The 25,173-nt window shown below is 33.7% G+C and overlaps 1 protein-coding gene across 1 annotated transcript; it reads right to left on the bottom strand.

Moving 5' to 3' along the window:
- Positions 1–7,039: 7,039 nt before the first annotated feature.
- Positions 7,040–24,041, bottom strand: LOC131635879 (disease resistance protein At4g27190-like). The gene is made up of 5 exons (XM_058906512.1): positions 23,851–24,041; positions 22,360–22,471; positions 9,019–12,135; positions 8,097–8,570; positions 7,040–7,644 (listed from the first exon to the last, which is right to left on the bottom strand). Exons 3-5 carry the CDS (start codon positions 12,133–12,135, stop codon positions 7,204–7,206), a joined length of 4,032 nt encoding a protein of 1,343 aa, XP_058762495.1. The 5' UTR covers positions 22,360–22,471; positions 23,851–24,041; the 3' UTR covers positions 7,040–7,203.
- Between the last annotated feature and the right edge of the window lie 1,132 nt (positions 24,042–25,173).

Genomic DNA, 25,173 nt, shown 5'->3' with positions numbered 1-25,173 from the left:
TTTCTAAGAAAACCCTAATTTAGAAACTTCTGAATTTGTTGATTTATGATCTTCCCTTGATGAACCATGATCAATCCTTGATCAAATCGTGAATTATACTTCAAAATGAGGATGTTGACAAAAAATCAGAAGTTTTGACTGTGGTTTGGCCATAGTTTAACTTTTAGGTCAACCAGTCGATTATTGATTGTTTGGGCCATTGAGTGAGCAATCTTTTGAATCAGAGCTTGAAAATGGGCATGAGGATCCTTTGAGTCATATGAGAGGCCATGGGGTCCATTTAAGGCATCAGAATTTGATTTCTCCTTGAGAAGAACAAAACCCTAGTTTGAGGGTAGTTGATTAAGAGAGTGTGCATGCAATCAAGTCTTGTGCTTCTGACATTCAGCTGAGTTTAAATATGAAAATATGGTGGGTAAATTTTGGGGTATGACACCTTGCAATACCAGAGGCAGCACAAAAACTATCGAATGCCTCATTGCAAAATTCAAGGCCATTGTCGGTTCTCAACCTCTTGACCTTTCTGCCAGTCTAATTTTCAACCAGAGTCTTCCAACTTTTGAATTTCTCAAAAGTTTCATCCTTAGTCTTCTGGATGAATTCCCATAATTTTCTGGGATAATCATCTACTATGGATAGAAAATACCTCGCCCCAGAATCTGATGCACACCTTGCAGGCCCCCAAAGATCAGCATGGATGTAGTCAAGGGATCCATATGTTCTTTGTTTTCCTTTGTTGAACTTCACTCTGCAAGATTTTCCAAGTACACAGGGTTCACAAAACTTCAGCTTTTCGACTTTGTCTCCACCAAGAAGATTTTGTTTCCTTAATTCGACCAGACCCCTTTCACTGACATGGCCCAATCTCATGTGCCATATTTCTGTCTTCGGCAATGGTTTCGTGGATGCAACGTTTGTCAAACCACTTACAACTTCAACCTCAAGGGTATACAAACCTTGTTTCTTCACGCCTCTCAAGACTTCCTTCGAACCCTTCATGACTCTTAGGATACTTTTCTCTCCTTGGAAAACATATCCATTCTTGTCGAATTCACCAAGAGAAAGCAGATTTCTCTTCAAATCAGGAACATACCTGGCTTCAATCAACAACCTTATTTACTCACCATGGAGCTTGAATCTCATAGATCCAACACCTGCAATCTTGCAACCCTTGTTGTTTCCCAGCAATACTGATCCACCATCTTGATCACATAATTCCTCGAACAAGTCTTTTTTTGGAGTCATGTGCCAAGTGCAACCTGAATCCATAATCCACTCTCTTCTCGAGTCACTGCTTGAAACCACAAGAACATCAGATGATTCAAAATCATCTTTAACAATGGCTGCATTACCATTATCCTTACCTCCATGATCTTTCAGATGTTCAGGGCACACCTTTCTTGTGTGACCCTCCTTCTTACAATGATAGCATCCACTACGCCGTACAAGGGCTTTCACAGCGCTTTTTTTGGCCTTTAACAGCGCTTTAAAGCGCTGCCAAAGCCAGCGCTGGCGTAGGCTACGAAAGCGCTTTTAAAAGCGCTCTGGTAGACCCCCCCTTTAAGAGCGCTTTCCTGGAAAAAGCGCTCTGGTAGGACCCCCTATAAGAGCGCTTTCCTGGAAAAAGCGCTCTGGTAGACCCCCCTTTAAGAGCGCTTCTTAGTAAAAGCGCTGGCAAAGACCAGTAAAAAAGCAAAAAAAAATAAAAAATTACGCAGCATACAAAAGCGCTTTTGGAAAAGCGCTCTGGTAGGCCCCCCTATGAGAGCGCTTTTTCCAGAAAAAGCGCTTTTTCAATGTATGATTATAATAAGAATGGGTGAATAGCTCATGATGCAGTTAATTAAATACACCACTACTAACACTACTAACACAAGACACACGATGCAGTTAATTAAATACACCACTACTAATATATATTATATATTATATAGTTTATATATATGCATAATACTGTTTGGTGCAGTACTGTCCATCTCAAACTTCCAGATATGTATTCATCAAATAGTTCCCTCAATGGAAATAACCTAACATTTTCCTCTAATTCAATAAATACTCAAGTAAAAAACTCTTGTAGCTGCTGCCATCAGATGGGATTTTCATAAAATTTCTTTCATTGTTAATAATAATAAATATGATAGTTATATCACTCAAAGCCCTTGCGCAGTTTCCCAACATCATTTGGACTTAACAAGCAAAATGTTTGCTTGACAAAATTCATACTTATCAACTGATCAAATGCAAAGTATAAGACTCACTACAGATCAAAGACGCTGAAGAATTTAAATCTTAACAAGCTCTTAAATTCATTTCTACAAAGAAACTTATATTGTACAAGCTTGACCCAAAAGAAACAGTTAGAAACTGCGCTATTTCTTAGAAACTTCGTAGTAACTACCTTTTCACTAAATTGAGAAATATTGTAGGATAACTTCATGTGAATTCTAATGAATGAAAAACTGTCTGTAATGTGAGTTTTATGGCATATGGAGGGAATGGTATGATTTTAGTGCTGGTCTCTGTTTCATGAGATGTTTCATTTTTAATTATGTTCATACTGATACTATTATATATTCATTTTTATATCATTTAATTTATATTCAGTTTTATGCCCAAATATATGATGGGCATCGGTTATGCCACTAGCTAGTTATATACCTTTACACGTATGTATATACCGACATGCCTCAAAATCCACTACATATATCATCATTGGTAGAGAAATATTGCACCTCCTCCACTATCTTATACAACAGTCAAGAAACTTTACTCACAATTTCAATTCTACTAAGATAACAAGAGACTCACAATTTCAATTGTACTAAGATAAGAAGAGGCTAAGGACATAAATGGAGACCACAAATTAAGAATAAGAGCCTCTCTATGGAACAGAACTCAAAAGATAAGAAGAGGTTAAATTTATATTTTGTGAAAACCATACAAGCAGACCCCAAACAATCCAACAGCCACCATTTCACAGTTCAACAGAACTCAAAACCCTATCACTTAGAAGTTTCTGGAACAAACCCTATCACCTAAAATCACACGTTTCTGGAACTAGGCAATTGCTAACAGAAATATTATGTATATATATATATCAAAGGCCTTAAGAAAAGAGCATTCCATCAAATTCAGAATCACAAGGATACATTGATACATCTAGGGTTTTGTTAAAAGCTATGAGAAGTGTGATACCTGGGTGGCGCAAAGCAAGTTGCTACCAGAGGAGAAGAGACGGAGACGAAACGATGGTGGTGGACGGAGGAGAAGAAGTTCGCGCGATGGTGGTGGACGGAGGACCGATAAGGTTGACGGAGGACCGATAAGGTTGACGGAGGACCGACGACGGTGAGGGGTGGGGTTTCTGGTTCGCGTGCAGAGAGAAAAAGAAAGAGAGAAAGTGAGAAACAGTAGAAGCGTGTTTTTGGTTTTAATTTTAGTAATAAGGCTACTAAAGCGCTTCTGGAAAGCGCTCTCATAGCCTGGGCTATACCAGCGCTTTTGACAAAAAGCGCTCTCATTAAACACCCCTACCAGAGCGCTTTTGAAAAGCGCTTTCGTTCCCCCCACGTTCCCCCCACCTACCAGAGCGCTTTTGTAAAGCGCTTTCGTACCCCCCCCCCCCCTACCAGAGCGCTTTTGAAAAGCGCTCTCATAACCCCCCCCTACCAGAGCGCTTCTTAAAAGCGCTTTCATACCCCCCCACTATTAGAGCGCTTTTTTAGCGTGTTTTTTAATTTTGTCTTTAGCGAAGCCTATGCCAGCGCTTTTCCTAAAAGCGCTTTCGTAGGGGTGCTGCTAAAAGCCAAATTTGGCGTAGTGATCGAATGCCAGATGCTTCGCCACTGTAAGACTTCGACTGGCTTTTGCCCTTCTTGTCGAACTTACCATTCTTTCGCAAGAATTTTCCTTTAACGGCCAAACCTTTACCAATATTCGAAGGTTTATTCTCCTTTCGTTCATTTAAATCCTTAGAATACAAGGTTGATTGAACTTCTTCAAACGTCAGGGACTCCCTTCCATAGAAGAGAGTTTCTTTGAAGTGAGCATGTGATCGAGGCAAAGCGGACAATAGTAACAGCGCTTGATCCTCATCATCAATCTTTAATCAGGAATCAGCTTGTTGAACATATCCAACTACTCAGCCAACACTTTGTCTTCAACCATCTTGAATGAATACAAAGCCTGCTTCAGGTAGAGTCGATTTCTAGCGATTTGGTCATATACAAACTTTCAAGTTTCGCCCATAACCCTGACGTTGTCGTCTTCTTTGATACCTTTCGTAGAACCTTATCACCAAGGCTCAACAGAATTGCGTTGTGTGCTTTCTCGGTCATAGTTGTCTTCTCCGCTGCCGTTAATGCAACATTTATGGCTGCCTCTCCCTTCCAAGCTTCCAATCAACCCTGCTGAACCAGTAGGGCTTTCATCTTCAAGCGCCACAGACCGAAATCCTTCACTCCGTTTAACGTTTCAATCTCATACTTTGTTGAAGGCATCTTCTCCATGCTCACCGCACCAATTTGTTGTGAAAAACGATACCAATAACAAAGTATAATAGGGAATTAGAGAGGAGAAGAAGAACACAAGAATTGGTTATAACTGTTATTCTTTCACTTTCTCTTAAAACAAGATTACAAGTTTACAAGAATAACAAATAACCTCTCTCACCCTAAATTAGGATTTGCAGCTTAGCAATGATGAGAGACTAGTATGTTATTTATAATAAAACCTAACATACTAACTAATGGGCTTTTTCAGCAAGGCCCATTACACAAGCCAACTTAATAAACAAGCTTACTTAACAAATTAGGGTTTAAACACTAAAACCTAACTTAACATGCTAACAACCCTAGCATATTTGACACCTGCATGCACGACCCATCTTCGAATACAACATGCACACTTCGACACCAGCATGTGAGCAACCTTCGACGTCATGCTTAACCTTGTCGAACTGTCGAACCAAGAAGCTACCCTTCGACCATACTAGAGTTCGATCCAATATCTCACATTTTTTATACCAAGATTTGATACCTTTCTTTATATCTCTCTCATCTAATTCTATTTTCAAATTGCACTAAAGGTATTGATGCATTAAAGAAAATAAGTTTGTATGCCTGTATATGATGTCTGGAATCGTTTTTGGGTGAAAAGGGTGTGAAATCGCAGGTCTGGCGCATACCTGAGAATCGGTAAAATCGCAGGTCTGCTGAGCGGGGTCCGCTAAGCGAAGGGGGTCCGCTGAGCGGAGGACCTGATCTGGTTAGCTTATGTCTAACGTCTCTAGAGGTCCACTGAGCGAAGGTCTGAAGGAATTCGCTTCTGCCTTGCGTCGCTGGGCGAACCTTGCTGAACGAGAATTTTTCTAAAACTTAAAAATTGTGTATCTTTTGATCCGTGAATCCTTTCTTAGGGCCATTTTGGGTGTTGTGCAAGTAATTGAATATTTTATATGATGAATGATGAATATGGGCGGTGGCCGACTTTATTTCTCTAAACTCGATTTAATTACTTGATGAGAATTGAACATTGTGTGCATATGAGATAGGTGTGACAATGTATTTGATGTGATGATGAATTGGTTGTGATTATTATTATGATTGTGAGGAATGCATGACTATTTGAATGATGTTGAAAACATGTACATACTTATTCGGTGATGTGGTGTTGAGATGAGTTGTTCATCGTGATTCGGTGATGTTTTTAAGTATGTTATGTGCGTTTCATTCATTCATATGCATTTGATGATGGATCCCGTTGATGAGTGGATCGTTGGTGGCTAATTCCCATTGTGCGAAGATTAGTAAGCAGTCATCGTGTGCCCATGGGGGTGTGAGCGATGAGGTTAGTCGTGTGCCCATGTGGGGTGTGAATGATTTGAAGGGCAATATCATAGAGAGGAGTCCTGTGAATGTGATTCACGAATTTTGGTACCACATTCATAGTGTCAGTTGTGTCATATATGCATTTTGTCATAACATGATTGTATGGATTTCTGTGTTTTGTGTGGTAACCTATTATTGTGTGAATTGATGAATAATAGATGTGAATCTGAATATGTATAATTGGGTGAACGGTATATCATGATGCTTGTTGCTTATGAAATTTATAATATTTACTAATTGAGAATGAGACTCACCCTTACATGTTGTCATTTTCAGATTGAGGAGTAGCGGCATAAGTGCTCGGTGAGGATGACTCGTAGAGTTTATCTGTTCTATGTTAGGTCGTGTCGGTCATGCTCTGATCTTGTAACACTCTATTTTAATTGGTGTTGGATTATATTTCCATTTGGTTATATTGATGTTGTTTCTTATTCCGCTGTGATAAACATGATTGTGTTTTTTGTAAATCGTTTCCTAATGAAGCATGACTTGACCATGGTTGGTTTATTTATTTTAAATAATTGTGGCACCCTTGCGTTTATGTTTTTACTCTGATATAATTTATTTAAATTGCCGCGGGGTTTAGAAGGGTGTTACACTATCTTACTGAAGTTTAATAATAGCGTTTTTTTTGCTAAGTGCTATCAAAATCACATTGTTTGTATTTTATAATAGTGCCCCACCATAAAGTGCTTTTATAAATATCTTTTTTCCTTTTTAATAGCATTTTTTTTAAAAGTGCTATTAAATTAGGTACTACAAAAGATCAATTTTGGCGTAGTGAAGGTTCCCCATTCTTTATGATGTTCTCCTTGTTAAAGCTATGACTACTAAATCTATATTCATAAGTATGTTGTGTGATCAACATCTGAAGGTAAATATCTCTAAGAGAGAAGTTTTGGACACTAATGGGAAGAATGAAGTTTTGATAAGGGGAGTTAGGTCCAAAAACATTTGCTATGTGGTGACTCCTCAAGAAACTACATGTTCATCCACATGCTTAATGTTTAAAAAAAGATGAAGTGAATATGTCACACCAGAAGTGACAACATCAGACTGCTGCCATAGTTCTAAAACTTCCTAATATGGGTAAAATAGTGTCAATACAAGGTGAGGGTCTTGGTGGACAAAGGAGATCTTCAAAGGTTTATTCTTCATAAAAAGGGTTTTATAACATAACTATAAAATTTAAAACAATGCATAAAAATAAAAACAATTGTCAGCAAATAGAACAAAGTACATAATCATAAAAACCATAAACAAAGTACTAAGATAAATATGTATCATCGTTTTCAACACAAATTCAAGTATGATTTTATCCTTTAAGTCCAAGTACCCATCCACGTTTCCTCTCAATTGACATGGCGATGAAAACTTCTCTCCAATCAGGATTCATCAATTTTTCCAAAGCTTTTGCATATGCATCTTGCGGAATGTCTCTCATCTCATCCAGAACTGTCACACACTTAGTAAGAGAGCACTCTGATGTTACACGTGAAGTACTCTCCAGACTCATATCCCTGTATCTCTCAACTTTTGCCAAAGATGCTTTAGTCCATGCTAAAAGTGCCTCTTCCATCTTATGTGATGTTGACTCTTTCTTCGATTGTACTTGAACTTGTCTCTTTCCATTACATGCAGTCTGCTCCACTTCATGTAAATCTTTGTATGAACTATTATAATTGTTATCACCTACATGACTCGCGCGCCAATTTTTAAGGTATTGAATACTTTGGTCATTTGTTTCTTTCAAACACTGAAACAAGAATATGTAAAAAGCTGTCATAAATTTGAAAGAAACCAATGACTAACGGATGAGCAAAAGTAACAAATGAGCAAAATATATTTTACTAAACAAACCTTTATTTTGAAATCAAGGTGTTCAATGATATTTATTACCTTGATATATATATATATATATATATATATATATATATATATATATATATATATATATATATATATATATATATATATATATATATATATATATATATATATATATATATATATATTTCATTTGATAGGAATATGGTAACAATAATATTAAGAATTTAATTTTGAAAACATTTATATTTCATTTATAATACATGAAAGTATTATTTTCACCAAATTAATGTCAATTGTAACCCATCAACATTTTTCATGTAAAATTAAAATCATTGATTAATTTGACAAACAACTAAGACATATCGAAACCAGGAGTACCTTCAAGAATGCATCATCTAAAGAGGAACCCTCGAAATCTATCGAAGGTGGAAATGTTGTATGATATTGTGTTGGACACATGGCAACAAAACTTCGCAGATTGTAAAGTTGGAGATACTCTAATGCTGGAAATTGAAGGTGAATCTCATTCTTGTTTTGATGGCCATCAGAGTAGTGTCCAAATATGTGTTTCAATTCCCCGCAATTTACAACGCGAAAGTATTGTAGTTTTGGAAAGACATTGACCAAATTATTGCTAACATTATCATCATCATCATCTCCAATGTCTACTATTATGTGCTTCAATTCATCACAATTCACAATTGCCAAATATTCCACCAGCATTCTTGAAGTATTAAAAAGCAGAAACATAGATTTTATCTTAGAAATACCATATAGCGTAATACTCGTAACATTGCACATGATATTTGATTGTAGTGGAAGATACTGTGCCCGTTGCCATGTATAAAGGAGCTAAAATGAAACCAAACATTAGTGACATATGCATACAACTTATGAAAATGTAAACGTATAATGTTTTTTTTTATATATTAATCATGGAATGCAGAAAAAAAAACACAACTCATAAAATATATTTTTAAAAATGAGTTTTATGAAAATATTATTCAAAAATAATAAAAATATATATTAACATATTTTTAAAAAATAATAAATGTTATGAAAAGTAATTTAAAATGACTTCAAATTTAAGTGATTTTCAAATTTTGGATATCCACACAAGTTATAATAATATTCAATGATATTAAGTGTTTTATATATGAAAACATTTTTATTTTCATTTGTAGTATATTAAAATATTAATTTCTCCAAGTAATTGTCAATTGCAATCTATCAACATTCTTCAAGTAAAATTGAAATTATTGACTGTTTTGGCAAACAAGATATATGGAAACAACATTACCTTCATGATTGAATTATCCAAAGAGCATTCTTCGAGATCAAGTATTTTCAATTGAGGAATTGTTGTATAATAGTGTTTCGGACATATGGAGACTAATTTTTTTAGATAGCGAAGCTCCAGATATCGTAATGCTGGAAGATCAAGGTGAATTTCATTGTGGTTTTGATGGTCATGTTGTAATGCTGGAAGATTAAGGTGAATTCCATTGTGGTTTTGATGGTCATCAATGTAGTGCTCAAATATATATTCCAATTGCTCGCAGTTTTGAACTCTAAGTGTTTTCAATTTTGGGAATTGCCAAAGCTGTATATGTTTTAACAAACCCAATTCAACATGTTGACATTTTCTAAATATGTATTTGAGCTCATCACAGTTTTCTATTCTTAAATCTTCTAGAACTGGAAGGTCTTGAGAGAAGAGCAAAGGAAGTACTGATTCTAATAGCTGACAGTTTAAAATTTCAAGATGTTTTAGTTTTGGAAACATTGAGACATATTTCTTGTTATATGTTTCTCTCAATTCCTTTTCTCCTCTTTCATCTATTATTATGTTTTTCAAGTTCCCACAATCAAATATTTCCAATCTCTCTAACACCGTCAGGTTCCGAGAAGTTAACAATGAAGAGAGGTTAACCAACATTGGACATTTCCGAAGTACAATAGTCTTTAGATTGTAGAGGTTTAGCAGAGAATCAGACAATCTTTGAAGCATTTTACAGTTTGTTATTGATAGCTCCTCCAAACACTTCAAAGATTCAAAAGAAAGGGAACCTTTGAATAGTATTTCCAAATTGTTCATTTTTTCCAGTTTTAAGACAAACAAGTTGGACAATACTGGTGGAACTTGAAAACCAATTGTGTCAGTGAGACACTGTAATTGTGAAAATTCTGTCAGACAAAGCTCAACAAGATCATTCATACCATGATGTATATCAACAATCTCAGGCATGAGATTTATCCATCCCTCCATAATTGAAATTCCATTTAGTTGAAGACTCTCTGATGTTTGCATGCAATACTTGTATGTTGCTTTTGAAGGAAAACTGAATTTGTCAGTAAAAGCCACACATTTTGATAGTGAATAACTAATCCGACTCCAGTCCCACTTATTACCTACACGATACCTTTGCAATTGGGGTAAGTTTATTTCGTCACAAGACCTATTAAAACTATCTATGAAGTACAACTCTTCAAGTGTCAGACATACTTTAATAACCTCAAATGGATTATTCTTTCTAATTTCACAGTCTTTCAAGTTTAACACTTTAAATTTCCCCAACTTTGAAATTTCGTGTGGCAATTCATTGATTCCGCAATTAACCAAATCAAGAGTCTCAAGACTTTGTAGATTTCCCAAAACAGAGATGTCACCTAAATCAACTCCATCAACCAGTATAGATCGAATATTTGCCAATGAGTGAATTGAATCTGGTAATGATAGGGGTCGTTTGTTATGACTTGAAAAGTACAAAACTTGAAGTTGGTCAATATTTTTAAAGAAAGAACTCCGGGCTTCCATACGTTTACGGTCTTCATCCCTTTTCACGTCGAGAATTAGAGTCTCAAGTTTGGAACCATCATACTTCCAAGAAAACAAATCCATGTACTTCCCTTCACAAAATAAATATTTCATATTTTTTTCCTTTTCAACCGATGATTTTTCATCTTTGCTCGATAATTTCACACATCGAATCTCTTTGTATGCTGTCCATTGAGCTGCTTCACGAACCAAATCATGCATTTTTACATGTTCTTCACCGACCCCCACCATCAAACACAAATCTATGAGTTTATATATAGCTACACCTACTTTGTTTCGAGCATCATTGTACCTACCGTAATTCTTCCCAAAAAGGCCTGTTCCTATGCCTAGTCTAGTTAGAATTTCAATAGAAATTTCTTTATCTTCTGGAAATAGAGAAGATAGGAGAAACAATCCCTTGACTTTTTCATCCTTCATACCATCATAGCTAGACTTCAAACATTTATAAATTTCAACCTTTTCTTTATCGACATCATCCATGGATACAGTTTTCTTCAATGATTTTAGCGTAGCATCCCACTGGTGCTTACGATCTTGTTGGCCCTTTAAATTTCCGGCGATAACTACTATTGCAATCGGTAATTGTTTGCATTCCTTAGCAATTTCACGTCCCTTAGTAATCAATTTTTTTGAAAAACTATTGCTTATACCGGCGTACGCTTTGAACATATCCCATGCTTCTTCTTCCGATAATAACTCCAATTCAATCTTCTTATCACAATTCATTTTTTGTAATACTTGTTTACTCCGTGTGGTTATAAGAACTCTGCAACCATAGTGACTGTCTTTTTTTGGAATTCCTATTAGATCAAAATCAAGAGGCGGGTCTTGATCCCACACATCATCCATTATAATAAGAATTTTCTCACCACTTGTTAATATCCTCCATACTTCTTCGGGCCTGTTTGAGTCGTTATAGTTCTCCAATTCTAGTCCAAAAGGACCAACAATATCATCTTGAATTTTTTTTGTATCAGGAGTAAATGACACTGTTGTAATGATTACACGAGTGAATTGTTTAGATATCTTTAATTCTTTACCCACTTTTTTGGCCAATGTAGTTTTTCCGATGCCCCCTATACCTTGCAATCCAATCATATAGTTGTTTTCATCTAGTAGTGCATCCATAAGCTCTCTATATTTGCACTCTCTACTTTTAAAAGAAATGTAATCTTTAGATTGAAAACGTTCAATATTTTCAAATTTTTCTCCCTTTTTTATCAAATGTTTAATCTCCTCTATGTTATTTGCCAACTCCTTCCCTCTTTTATATCGCCACATGCAATCAGGACATAAGCCCAAAAAACATGTTTGTTTTATTTTGATGTCCTCTTGAATGAGCTTATCAACTTCCTCTTTCCAATAATGAACATTAGCAAGAATATCTTTATCTCTTCCTGCTGCCACTTTAGCACGTTGCTCCAATGTTTTCATTTCTTCTTTTAGTGAAATTTTTTCTTCTTCGAATTCCTTAACAATGCATGTGAAGCAAAATACATGGCGTAATTCTGCTATTGCTCCATTTATCATTTTCTCCACAAATGACTTCCCCAAATCAGTTAAGGAACTTTCCATCTAAAATAATTTCAATAAATCAAATTTAGCCATAAATGTATAACAAAACTTCAAAAAGACAATACATAGTTTAGTAGCAAAATACATTTGGGAATATATTTAATTTTTATTTTTAAAAAAAATTATTACTAGTGTTGTCGTGTTAGTATCGGTGTTTTACAACGATATACACTTGTGATTACGTTTAATATTTACATAGTATTTTAAATCTTCAATTTCATCTTTCAAAAATATACTAACAATAACGTAAAAATGAAAATATTGCAAAGAAAAAAGGTATTCAACAAGATTTATAAAACTAATAAATACAAAAGTAATTAGTAATTAGTTGTTAAGTCAATATTTTTTAGTTACCGGGTGTTGAATCAATTCACTCAATTAGAGAATAAGCCTTTTTGAAAAGTGAAGATGCCACATAAAAATATAATTGATTTGGCAATTTTAGATGACATGGATTATGTCGTTTCAACACAAAAATCCAAGACTTTGAACAAATATATTTTTCAATATTTTAGATGACGTTTGAATATTTAAAAATAAATAACAAATAACACGGTGTTATTTAATTTTAAAAAGTGAAAAATGAATAAAGTTAAATAATTGTTTTATATTTCCTTTAATTTTTTATTAACATTTTTAAAATGTTATATCTTACTCATTTTATAGATGAGGGACATTCTACATTCAACTGACTCAGATGAAATTGCCCATTTTTTGAATTATTATTTTTTTTAATTTTGCATTTTATTTCTCAAGCCAAATAAACATGTCTAATAGGTACGTTGAATATCAATTACTCAAATTATTAAGTCATATAATTAAATTTAGATAAGTTGGTGTGAATTACTTTATTGAAACAAACGATCTTTTATCTTTTAATTTATGATGAAACGTCTTCAACTGGATTTTGTGAAAATGATGAATTTTAATTTTAGAGTAATTTTTTCATTAATTTTGTTTGTAATTTGTTTAAACATTCTTTAATACTCAATACATTATTTATTATGTAGTGCACTTTTATGTTTTTAAAGCTTAATATTTTGTTTTTTCTCTAATTATATGATCATCTAAAATCTCAACTTTTGTAAGTAATTAATTATTAGTACTTATTTCATCTTGGATTGTGTTGTTAAACAAAATTTTTATTATTTTGACTAAAACAATTTTACTATATCGACTAAACTTATAGAATCGATTTTACTATATTTAAACTTTAATTATATTGATTTAAACAAAATTTATAAAATCTCAACTCTAATTTAGTATATTCTTCAACAACTTAGATGATGTTTCAATATGTAAAAATGATAAAATAACACGTTGTTGTGTAAATTTAAAATGTGAAGTAAATGGAAAAAAATTCAATATTTTTTTTTTTATATATTTTCTTTACTTTTTCCGATTTTTTAAAATGTTACATCATATTCATTTTATAGACAGAAAAGTTAGAGCTTGGGTCTTATTTTTCGGGTCTTATTTTATGCGCCACAAGTATTTTTTGCATACAATTGCATGGTCACTTACAACCATTTAAATATGAGTTTTTTAGGCGCATCCCAGAAAAATCTCAGGCCCCCGTGTTTAGGGTCATGTAGCTCATTTTAACAGCTCTAATTGAAATAACTCATGTGAATTGTCTATATCTTATTTTTTTCTCACGGCAAATAGACATGTCTAATAACTACATTGAATATCAATTTCTTAAATTATTAAATTCTATCATTAAATTATGTTAAGATATTTTGCTTTTAAACTTTGATGAATTTTATTCAACAGAATTTTTTGAAAATGATAAATATTAATTTTATAGAAATTCTTTTTTTTAATTTTGTATGTAATGTCTTTTAAATTGTTTATTATTCAATATATTTTTTAATGTTTAGTGTACATTTTGTAAGGACTATATGTTATTTTTTGTCTTATTTTGTTATTTTATGTTCATCTAACATCTAAGTTTTTGTAAGTTATTAATCATTACTTATTTAAACTTGTATTTTTTTAAATACCAAACTTGTATTATATTAACTTAAACAATTTCACTATATCGACTAAACTAATAAAATTAATTTTACCTTTTAAAAAATATTAGCAATTATGAAATAAATGTAAAGATTGCAAAATATATATATATATATATATATATATATATATATATATATATATATATATATATATATATATATATATATATATATATATATATTATATTTATATAACATTTATAGAATTAATATATATATTGAAATTATTATTAACTAGTCATTAAATAAATATTTTGTGTAGTTATGGGGTGTTGCACTGATGAACTCTATTACAGAGCATGCCTTTTTGAAAAGTGGAAAATAAAATAAAAAATTTTAAAAGATGTCACATAGAAATATATTTGAGGAGAAAATTCTAGATGACATGGATGATGAGGTGTTGACACAAGAATCGGTGCCTTTGATTAATCTATTTTCAGTAATTTAGATTACACTTGAATATGTAAAAATGGTAAAAATTCAATAATTATTTTATATTTCATTTACTTTTTACCAGTTTTTAAAAAAATTATTACATCTTCATTTTAGGAATTGGGAGACAGTATACATTCAAATGACTAAGAAGAACTTCTCCATTTTTCGAAGAATGCTTTTTCAATTTTGCATTTTATATCTCACGGAAAATAGACATTGTCTAATAGGTACCATTAAATATCAATTAATTAAACCTTTAAGTATATCATTAAAATTTGTTAAGATGACGTGAATTACTTTAATGAAACAAACAATCTTTTATTTTTTAATCTTTGGTGAATTTTTCTTCAACCAGATTTTATTAAGATGATAAACCTTCATTTTAGAATAATTATTTATTTTGTGGAAATGATATATCGTAATTTTAGAGTAATTGTTTCATTAGTATTGTAAGAAATATTTTAATAAAATTTTAATATTCAAGATATATTTTTATTATTTAGTATAAATCTTTTAAAATTAATATTTTATTTTTTGTCTAACATTATATATTCATCTAATATCTACGCCTTTTAAAGTCGTTAATTACTTATTCTAACCTCTAACAGTTTGACTATATTTAAAAAAATTGAATCGATTTTACCTTTCTATATATATGTACAATATTTTTTTTGGTCTAATGTTGATGGTAGTTCTAGGAATAGGTTAGATAGAATCCTTCTGTCAGATGAGTTTGTTATGGATTTCCATAGCAGTGGCAGGTTACCCAAAGCTATGACAAATTCATTCTTGTTTGGGAGGTTTTATGTACAAAGTTATTTCAAAAATTCTAGCTGCAGGGTTATAGGTCAAGTGATCTTTGAAACTCAAATTGTCTTTGTATCGGATTGAAAAATTTCCGATGGAGTGTTGGAAATTAATTAGATATTGGATCGAGCAAAAAGAGATACAAGGGAGTGCATGTTGTTCAAAGCTGAATTCAATCAAGCGTATGACTGTGTAAATTGGGGCCCTACGAAAATCATGCTTAAAAGATTAGCTTTTTGTTCAAAATGGTGTAAGTGGTTGTGTTTATAGAATAGTATGTAAGTGTTGGTCAATGGGAGCCCTACGAAAAACTTAAAAGTGAGTAAGGGTCTGAGTCAAGAATACCGTGTAGGTTAAGGATTCGAAATGAGTGAGCAAGTGTCTATTCTACTGGAATTTGCATATGACACCCTAAGTGTAGTTCAAGCATCATGGGAGATTTTATGGATCGTTAAAACTCTACTGAGAGGGTTCAAGATGGCCTCTGGATTGAGTGTCAACATGGAAAAAGTAAGCCTTATGGAGTTGGAATTAGGTAGCAATTTATGGAGAATTTGTGGGCAATTAAAGCTCTACAAAGTTGGTTCAAGATGGCCTCTTTGTTTCTTTGTTGTACTAGAAACATTATTCCTTTTAAATTTCTAGGAATTATAGTAGGTTGTAACCCTAGAAGAATTGATGCGTGGGAACCTGATTTATCTATGTTAAGCAATAAGCTATTAGTGTGGAATGGTAAACATGTATCAATTGGTAGTAAAGTGATACTAGTTAAGTATGTGCTTTGTAACCTTCCAATGTATCGTTTGTCATTCTATAAAGCCACAGTAAAAGTACAACAGTCAATTTGAAGCATTCGAAGAAAGTTTATTTGGCAAGGAAATGATGACAGAAAATGGGTGACTTGGAAATTCATGTGCAACGAGAAAAACAAGGGGGGTGTTGATATCTTATATGTGGGAAAATTCAATCTTAATGGTTGGTAGCCAAGATAGGTTGGAGGATAATAGCTTCTTTATCTTAATTTCTTGTAAATTAGGGGATGGTGGGAAAATAGCTTTTTGGAAATCTAAATGGATTGGTACAGGAATTTTAGCTAGGGAATTTCCACCATTGTATGATATGGCTTCAAACAAAGATGGGAAGGTTAATCATAATGTTCATTGGAGGGAGGGTACTTGGGAGTAGAAGATACATCTTATAGATGAGAAGCTGTTTGAATTTCTGAAGGATGTTCAACTAGTTAGAGGAAAATAGTATGACTTTGTATGGATAGGGAATGCAGATATGGTCTCTTCTGTGCAGTCGTGTTATAGAAAGTTGATGCATGTAGAGGAAATTTCATAATTAGATGCGAAATTGATTGAAAGACTTGAAGTCATGTGGGAAGTTAAAACTCCTATGAAGATCAAGGTGTTGATTTGAAGACTTTTGCTGGAAAGACTTCCGGCAAGAGTTCAATTGATATTTGACTTGGCAAATTTAAATGACAAGGACTATGAGGCGTCAATGAAAGAATACGCGACTCTAGTTTAATATATATATATATATATATATATATATATATATATATATATATATATATATATATATATATATATATATATATATATAATAGATTAGATTATTATGAGTTGTGAGTTATGCACATAACAATGGAAGAAGGAGAGAAAAGAATGCAACAGAATCTCTCAACTTGTATTGATGATTACAGTTCAGTATATATACAAGAGTGAGATGGTAGTAACACTTAGAGTGTAACAGAATAACTAACTCTATGCTTAGAGTGTAACTACCTAACTAACTGATTATTTATTATCTATTAGGCCCCCACAAGTTGGAATTTGGTAGATGTTCAACAAATTCAACTTGGATTTCAGAGATTGAAAGGGCTTAGGGAGGAGAGATTTAGTGAAAAAATCAGCTAGTTGATTCTGAGAAGTGAAAGGGAGCAGCTTCATAATGCCAGCAAGATACTTTTCGCGGACGATATGACAATCTATGTCAAGGTGCTTAGTACGTTCGTGAAATACTGGATTGGCTGCAATATGGAGCGCACTTTGGCTGTCGCAGAATAATGCAGGAATCTGTGTGCAAGTGATGGACATGTCTCGAAGAAGAAAAAGTATCCATTGTAGCTCACACGTGGCTGCAGCTAAAGCACGATATTCAGCCTCGGATGATGAGCGGGACACTGTGGTTTGTTTCTTGGTGCGCCATGAAATAAGAGAGTTGCCTAGATAGAAGCAAGAGCCAGAAACTGATCTCCTTGTATCAAAACAACCGGCCCAGTCTGCATCAGAGAACCCGGTGACATGAAGAGAGGAATTGCGAGGGTAAAACAAGCCTTGGCCAGGAAAGAGTTTCAGATACCTAAGGACACGACAAGCAGCATTGTAGTGTTGTGTGGATGGTTTGGAGAGGAACTGACTGAGTTGCTGGGTGATGAAGGTTATGTCTGGACGTGTGGTGTTAAGATATATTAGTCTACCAACAAGTCTTCTGTAGGAAGGAATGTCAGGAAACTCAGGGCTATTATCATGGCACAATTTAATTGAAGGGTCAGAGGGTGTGGTAGCAGGTTTGGAGCCCATAAAACCTGAATCACTGAGGAGATCGAGGCAATATTTACGTTGACATATGAAGATGCCTTGCTTCGAGTGAGCGACTTCCAATCCCAAAAAATATTTGAGAATACCAAGATCCTTTATCTTGAATTGTTGGTGCAAGATATCTTTTATGGATTGAAATTCATGCAAGGAATCACCAGCTAAGATTACATCATCAACATACACAAGCAAAATTGTGAAGGCAGTAGATGTTTTCTTGACAAATAATGAATGATCAGATGCAGCTTGTATGTATCCATGGTGAAGAAAAAGGGAAGTCAGTTTCTCAAACCATTGCCTGCTTGCTTGTTTCAATCCATATAAGGATTTGACAAGTTTGCAGACTTGGTTAGGTTTAGAAGTCTGCACACCTGGCGGTATAACCATGTAAACGTCCTCATGCAAGTCACCGTGTAAAAACGCGTTGTTGACATCTAGTTGATGAAGGTACCAGTTTTGAGCTGAAGCCAAAGCAAGAACAAGTCTGACTGTGGTGAGTTTAACAACTGGTGAGAAGGTGTCGGAGTAGTCAAGCCCTTCGATTTGATTGTATCCTTTAGCAACAAGGCGTGCCTTAAATCTCTCAATGCTGCCATCAGATTTGTGTTTCACTTTGTATACCCAACGACAACCAATAGGTTTCACATTGGGTGGAAGATCTACAATCAACCAAGTACCAGTTTGTTCAAGGGCATCTAACTCTAACTTCATAACTTGATTCCAACATTCATATTTGCATGCCTCTTTGTAGGTTTTAGGTTCATGGTTAGTTGAAACAGATAAGCTAAAACGATAATGTGAAGGAGAAAGATTAGAATAGGAAATATAGTTTGAGATAGAATAGGGAGTACCTGAGGATGAATGTGTTGGTGTATCATTGAAGGTAGTACAGACGTAGTCTTTGAGGTGGGATGGGGGATTTTTGACTCGAGAAGAAACACGAGTGTTTGGTTGGAGAGGTATAGAAAGGTTGTGGCTGGTGGGGGATAGGTGTAGATGACTGAGGATTATCATGATAAACAAGAGGGCCAGGGTTAGGGTTAGGGGGTTGGGTGGAATGAGAAATAATGGGATCAGATGAATTATCATTAGATAGAGACAGAGGTGGTGGTTGAATGGACTGTTGCTTGGGTTCTAAGAAACTGAAATATTCCCAATTAGGAGTGGTGGAGTCAGGATGTTTATGATATGGGAGGATATGCTCATGATGTGTGACATTCCTAGAGATAAAAATGGTAAGAGAATGAAGATCAAGCAAGATGGATCCTTTGTATCCAACAACATAACCAAGGAAAAGAGATTTTCTGGCTCGGGTATCTAGCTTAGTACGATGATTGGTTAAAGTTGAAGCATAGCAAAGGGATCCAAAGACTTTAACTTTAGTGATGTCAGGGGAACTATTATGGAGAAGATGATAAGGTGATTGGTGGGTAAGTAAAGGTGTATTGACTCTATTTATGATGAATGCGCCATAACTGACAGCATAGGACCAGTATTGTTTGGGTAGGTTGGAATGATAGAGTAGGGCACGGCCAACATTAAGGAGATGTTGGTGTTTCCTCTCTACCCTAGCATTTTGTTGAGGAGACTCAACACAAGATCTTTGGTGAACAATGCCTTTAGAGGCAAAAAATTCAGGCAACAAGAATTCAGGACCATTATCAGTCCTTACAAACTTAGGGCAGAGATGGAACTGGTTTTCAATAAGGCTAATAAACTGTTTGACATGAGTGGAAACTTCAGATTTGGCTTCGAGTAAAATTATCCAAGTGAATCGGCTAAAGTCATCAACTACTGTCAAGAAGTATTTATGGTTGTGAATAGAATTGATTGAAATGGGACCCCATATGTCAAAATGAAGTAACTCAAATTTTTGTGATGCCTTAGATGAACTTAAAGAATATGGGAGTTTCTTATGTCTAGCAAAGTGACATACATCACACACAGCTTTATTGTCATTAGAAATGGAGGGATACATTTGTGACATTTGTGAAAGTCTAGCATGGGATAAATGTCCCAACCTAAAATGCCATAAGGCTTGTGGAGGAATGACCTTACAATTATTGGCAAAAGTATAAGGTGCAGTGTTATTGGAAAGGGAGATATTGGTAGTTGTAGCTTCTGATGCAAGGTATCTATGATCTGGTACAAGTCTGTACAACCCTTCAATTTGATTAGCCAAACCAATCATCCTCTTGGTGTTCATATCCTGAATAAAACATTTATTGTCAGAAAAATGAAAGGAACAATTGAGGGATTGACAAAGTTTAGAAACAGAAAGAAGATTTAGTGAGAATTCAGGGGAATACAACACATTGGATAAGTGTAGAGAATGGGAAAAGTGAATGGTGCCTGCAAGTTTAGCTACAATAACAGAACCATTGGGAAGACACACATTAATAGGTGCAATTTCATGATAGGAACTGAACCAATATAGGGAGGAGCAAATATGATCATTTGCTCCTGAGTCAAGTATCCAAAAATCAGGTTTGGTAAGGGTAGAACAGGAAATAGTGGAGACAAAGGCTTTACCTGAGTTCTCTTGTGAAGGTATAGCAACATGAGTGGAAATATGATTGGTGCTAGTGTTTGGACTAGGGTTAGGAGGCAGCAAATTTGTCTGTTGGAGCAAGCTAATCAATTGAGCCAGCTGATCCTGAGTGATGCTAGCATTTGAGTTGGCTGCAGGAGCTTCTTCACCAATGTGAGTTACTGATTGTGTATCACCAGATGCAGAAGTGGAAGCATTTGCTTGTCGTTTGGTGAAATTTTGAGGAAAGCCATGCTTGTGATAGCATACATCAATGGTGTGACCAGTCCTGTTGCAAAAAGTACAAACTCTGCTATCTTTTCTATTAGTGGAAGAATTACCATATGAATTAGAAGCTTTACCACGATCATTGAATTTTCGCGGATCAAGTGCATTAACAAGGGTATTGGCTTCATCTACATGAGATGTGATTGCAGGACTAGGAAGCAATGAAATGTTGTGGCTCTCTTCTTGAATCACCATTGAGTATACTTTGTTTATAGATGGGAGAGGATCCATCAACAAAACTTGCGTTTTGATAACAGAAAATTTATCATTCAAACTAGTGAGAAATTGAATAATTTGATCCTCAAGGCGAAAATCTCTTGCACTTCGCATAGCAGCACAACGACATTGTTGAGCACAGATGCAAATCGGAATTGGTCTGTGGGAATTCAATTCTTCCCATAGCCCACGCAATTCAGTGAAATAGTCAAGAACAGATTTGTTACCTTGTTTGAGATTATTGATCTCAGTACGTAGATTGGAAACACGAATACGATCAACTTTTGCGAAGCGTTCTTTGAGATCGTTCCATGCATCAAGAGCATTCTCCAAGAAGACGATCGTTTGAGCAATCGCAGGGCTAACAGAATTAAGGATCCAAGAATGGACGAGGCAGTTGCAACGTTCCCATTCAGAACGGTTAAGATCGTTAGGTGCAGGAACCAAAATCGATCCTTTGATGAAGGAAAGCTTATTCTTGGCGCCAAGAGCACGTTCCATGGAACGAGACCAAGAAATGTAGTTGGATCCATTCAATTGAGGAGTAATAACAACAGAATTAGGGCCTTCACTCGGATGAACATAGTACACGGAATCAACGTCACCATTGGTGATGCGGTGTGCAGAAGGATCAATGCGTGGCGGCATGATCGAAGTAACGAGAAAGTGAAGAATCGTGAGGAAGAAAAGGAAGAAGATGAGCACGATCAGAAGACGATGCTCAATGAAGAAGAAAGAAGATGTGCGGAAGAGTGTGGATCGAAGACGATGATACCATATTATGAGTTGTGAGTTATGCACATAACAATGGAAGAAGGAGAGAAAAGAATGCAACAGAATCTCTCAACTTGTATTGATGATTACAGTTCAGTATATATACAAGAGTGAGATGGTAGTAACACTTAAAGTGTAACAGAATAACTAACTCTATGCTTAGAGTGTAACTACCTAACTAACTGATTATTTATTATCTATTATAGATAGAGCTTTTAGGCTAATTAACCATGTTATCAGTTAGTTACCTAGATTCATATCTCTCTCTTACACATTACGGAGAGAGGCAGTCCATACCAAAAAAGGAAATATTAAGAATGACAACAATTATAAGCTGACCTCTAACAAAAATATAAAAAAATGTATAAAATATTTTATATGAAGTTGTTCAGAGCCTAAAACTTCTTAAAGACAAAATATATATACACTAGCATGAAACCTTACATGTCATTTTGTTTATAATATATGATGATGACCTTGTAATTATGAAGAAAAGCAAGCAAAAATCAAAAGATTAAAGGCAACTAAGCAAGGGTATGATTTTTACCTTGTTTTTCAACAGATTTACAAACAACCACTTTGCTCAAATATTGTGAAAAGTCTTCTTCTTTTGTCCAGTCTGTAGAGAGAACAAATTAATGTTCAATACAATTGAAATTCTGCAATAAACATTTAATATTTGATTAGTCAAAATTCCACATATTCTAAACATCCATGCTTTTAAAATTAGAAAGAACTTTTAATATTAAGATTGAGAAATGATAGAATAAACCACCAAATTTTCATATATAGATGCTAAGGTTAACATTGCAAATTTTCTTATAAATTAAGGACTAAATTTATGGATTTCATACTTTAGGGACTAGTAACATTGCAATATTGTTTAGGAACTTCAATACAAGTAGATCTTGAAAAATACGACCATTCTATGTCCACTGATATCTAGACAAAACTTGGTTTAAAGAGTCTTCATGAGTTAAAAATTTTAACTTCAACTAGCAAGAGCAAAATTTCACAAAAGACAAAACTTGGTTTATTCTTTTACACACATGTTATCTTCCTTAAAATATTTTACGAAAAAAAAATAAAAAATCAACATTGAGCTTTGAACAATCTGATCTTCATAGCTTATAATTTGTATTCACTATAAAGAAGCAATGAATGAATTATCATGTCTACGGTGGAAAAATGGAAATCAATTACAAACAAGGTCTTTTCAGTGTAATTGTCCTTTAGAAAGTTGATGCTAAATTGATAGAAACACTTGAAGTCAGGTGGGAATTTAAAGCTCCTACGAAGATCAAGGTGTTTACTCTGAGACTTTTGCTTGACAGACTACCCGACAAGAGTTCAATTGATAAAAAGAGCAATAATCCCAAACTCGGTGGAAAACAGATGTATTTTAAAGTGTTCTATAAACTTTATAAAATTAATATATATTAAAATTAATAATAATTAGTTGTTAAGTTATTCTATTTCATCGTGAAAATTACTCGCACCAATTATAATTTCTATGACTTTATAAATTCTCCTTTATTATATTTTTCATAGGGTGTATTTTGGTGAGTAATTTTCTTCGGGGTTTTTGTTTTTTGCCCCGTCTTTTGTAATCTTCTTGTTAGAACTTTTGGTTCTTTATTGAAATCTTGATTAAAAAAATTTATTTGTTAAGTTATTCTATTTTTCGTTGTTATATTGTATTGATTCGATAACCTCTTATAGAAAATAACTCTTTTTAAAAAGTAGAGATAAGTTTTTATAGATGTCACCTATGAATATATTAGACGTGCCCAATTTATATGACATTTATTTGATCTCCAACAAGAGTATAAAAAAATGTATAAAAGATTTTATATGAAGTTGTTCAGTGCCTAAAAGTTCTTAAAGACAAAATATATATGCACTAGCATTAAACCCTACATGTCTATTTTTTAATTTTATATGATGATGACCTTGTAATTATGACGAAAAGCAAGCAAAAATCAATGAGTTCAATTAATATCTTTGGATAAAGCAAAACCAAGAATATGATGTTTACCTTGTTTTTCAACAGATTTACAAACAACCACTGTGCTCAAATCTTTTGTCCAGTCTGTAGAGAGAACAAATTAATGTTCAATACAATTGAAGTTCTGCAGAAAACATTTAATATTTGATTAGTGAAAATTCCACATATTCTAAACATCCATGCTTTTAATATTTGAAAGAACTTTTAATATTAAGATTGAGAATTGATAGAATAAACCACCGATATTAAGACATGATTAGTCTATAAAAATTTATGTTAATTTTAATGAGTCTCCATGAGTTAAAAATTTTAAGCTAAAAATAAAACTATTATAGCAGGTGCAAAATTTCTTAAAAGACATTACTTGGTTTAATCTTATGCACACAAGTTAGTTTATCTAAAATATTTTACAAAAATAAAAAAATAAAAAAATCAACATAGTTTATAATTTGAATTATCGTGTGTACGGTGGAAAAATGGAAATCAATTAGAAACAAGAAATCTGAAAGAGTAAACAAATTAAAAAAATGAGAAATCATGAGATATTTTTTACCTGATTTTGAATGCTTCGTGAATACTAGCTCAAGAACAAAAATCAGCTCCCCTTTGTTTTTTTATACCTAGCTTTGATACCTTTCTTTCTTTCTCTCTCATCGAATTCTATTTTCAATTGTGCACTAAAGGTATTGATGCAATAAAGAGATTAAGTTAACGTTCACTGCAATTCAAGTATTGATGCAATTCAAGTAGCCAGGATAAAGAGAATGATTCTTGCACTACTTTTAAGTGCATTTTTGGTCTTGTAAAACTAGACATTAATGATTCTCCTAATTAGCATTAGAATCTAATGGAGTTGTTGTAAGATTTTTAGCATGCCCAATTTTGTGTTTCTCTTTTTGAGTCAATAATTTTTTTTTTTTAAATAAAAAAATATATTAAACCAACGAACCAAATTACAAAGGCAACAATCCAACAAAGAAAATTACACACCAATTGTTTTCTAACTTAAGTAAAACAATGGGTTATTGCAACGATTTGGACTTTGTGGAACAAGCGCAATGCCATTATATTCAAAGATGAGTCCTTTAGTTTCATAGAGTGTATGTCGGAGATTACTATTTCGTCGTGGCATTGGTTAGGTTCTTTCTGTAAGAAGGTGCCGGTTTGTAATTTTTTCGGTTGGAACACTCAACCTTTATTTGTTTTTCGTTGTAATCTTCTTGTATTGGGGAGTAGCATCCCTTTTGCTCTCTTAATTCCATTGCTTATTAAAAAAAAAAAAATTACACACCACATCTCTAGAATTCCAAGATGAATTGTTAAACACTATATCATTCCTATGCAACCAAATAC

The sequence above is a fragment of the Vicia villosa genome, unplaced genomic scaffold (assembly GCF_029867415.1).
Source record: "Vicia villosa cultivar HV-30 ecotype Madison, WI unplaced genomic scaffold, Vvil1.0 ctg.001583F_1_1, whole genome shotgun sequence".
NCBI lineage: Eukaryota > Viridiplantae > Streptophyta > Magnoliopsida > Fabales > Fabaceae > Vicia > Vicia villosa.
This window is presented reverse-complemented; position numbering and strand designations above follow the sequence as displayed.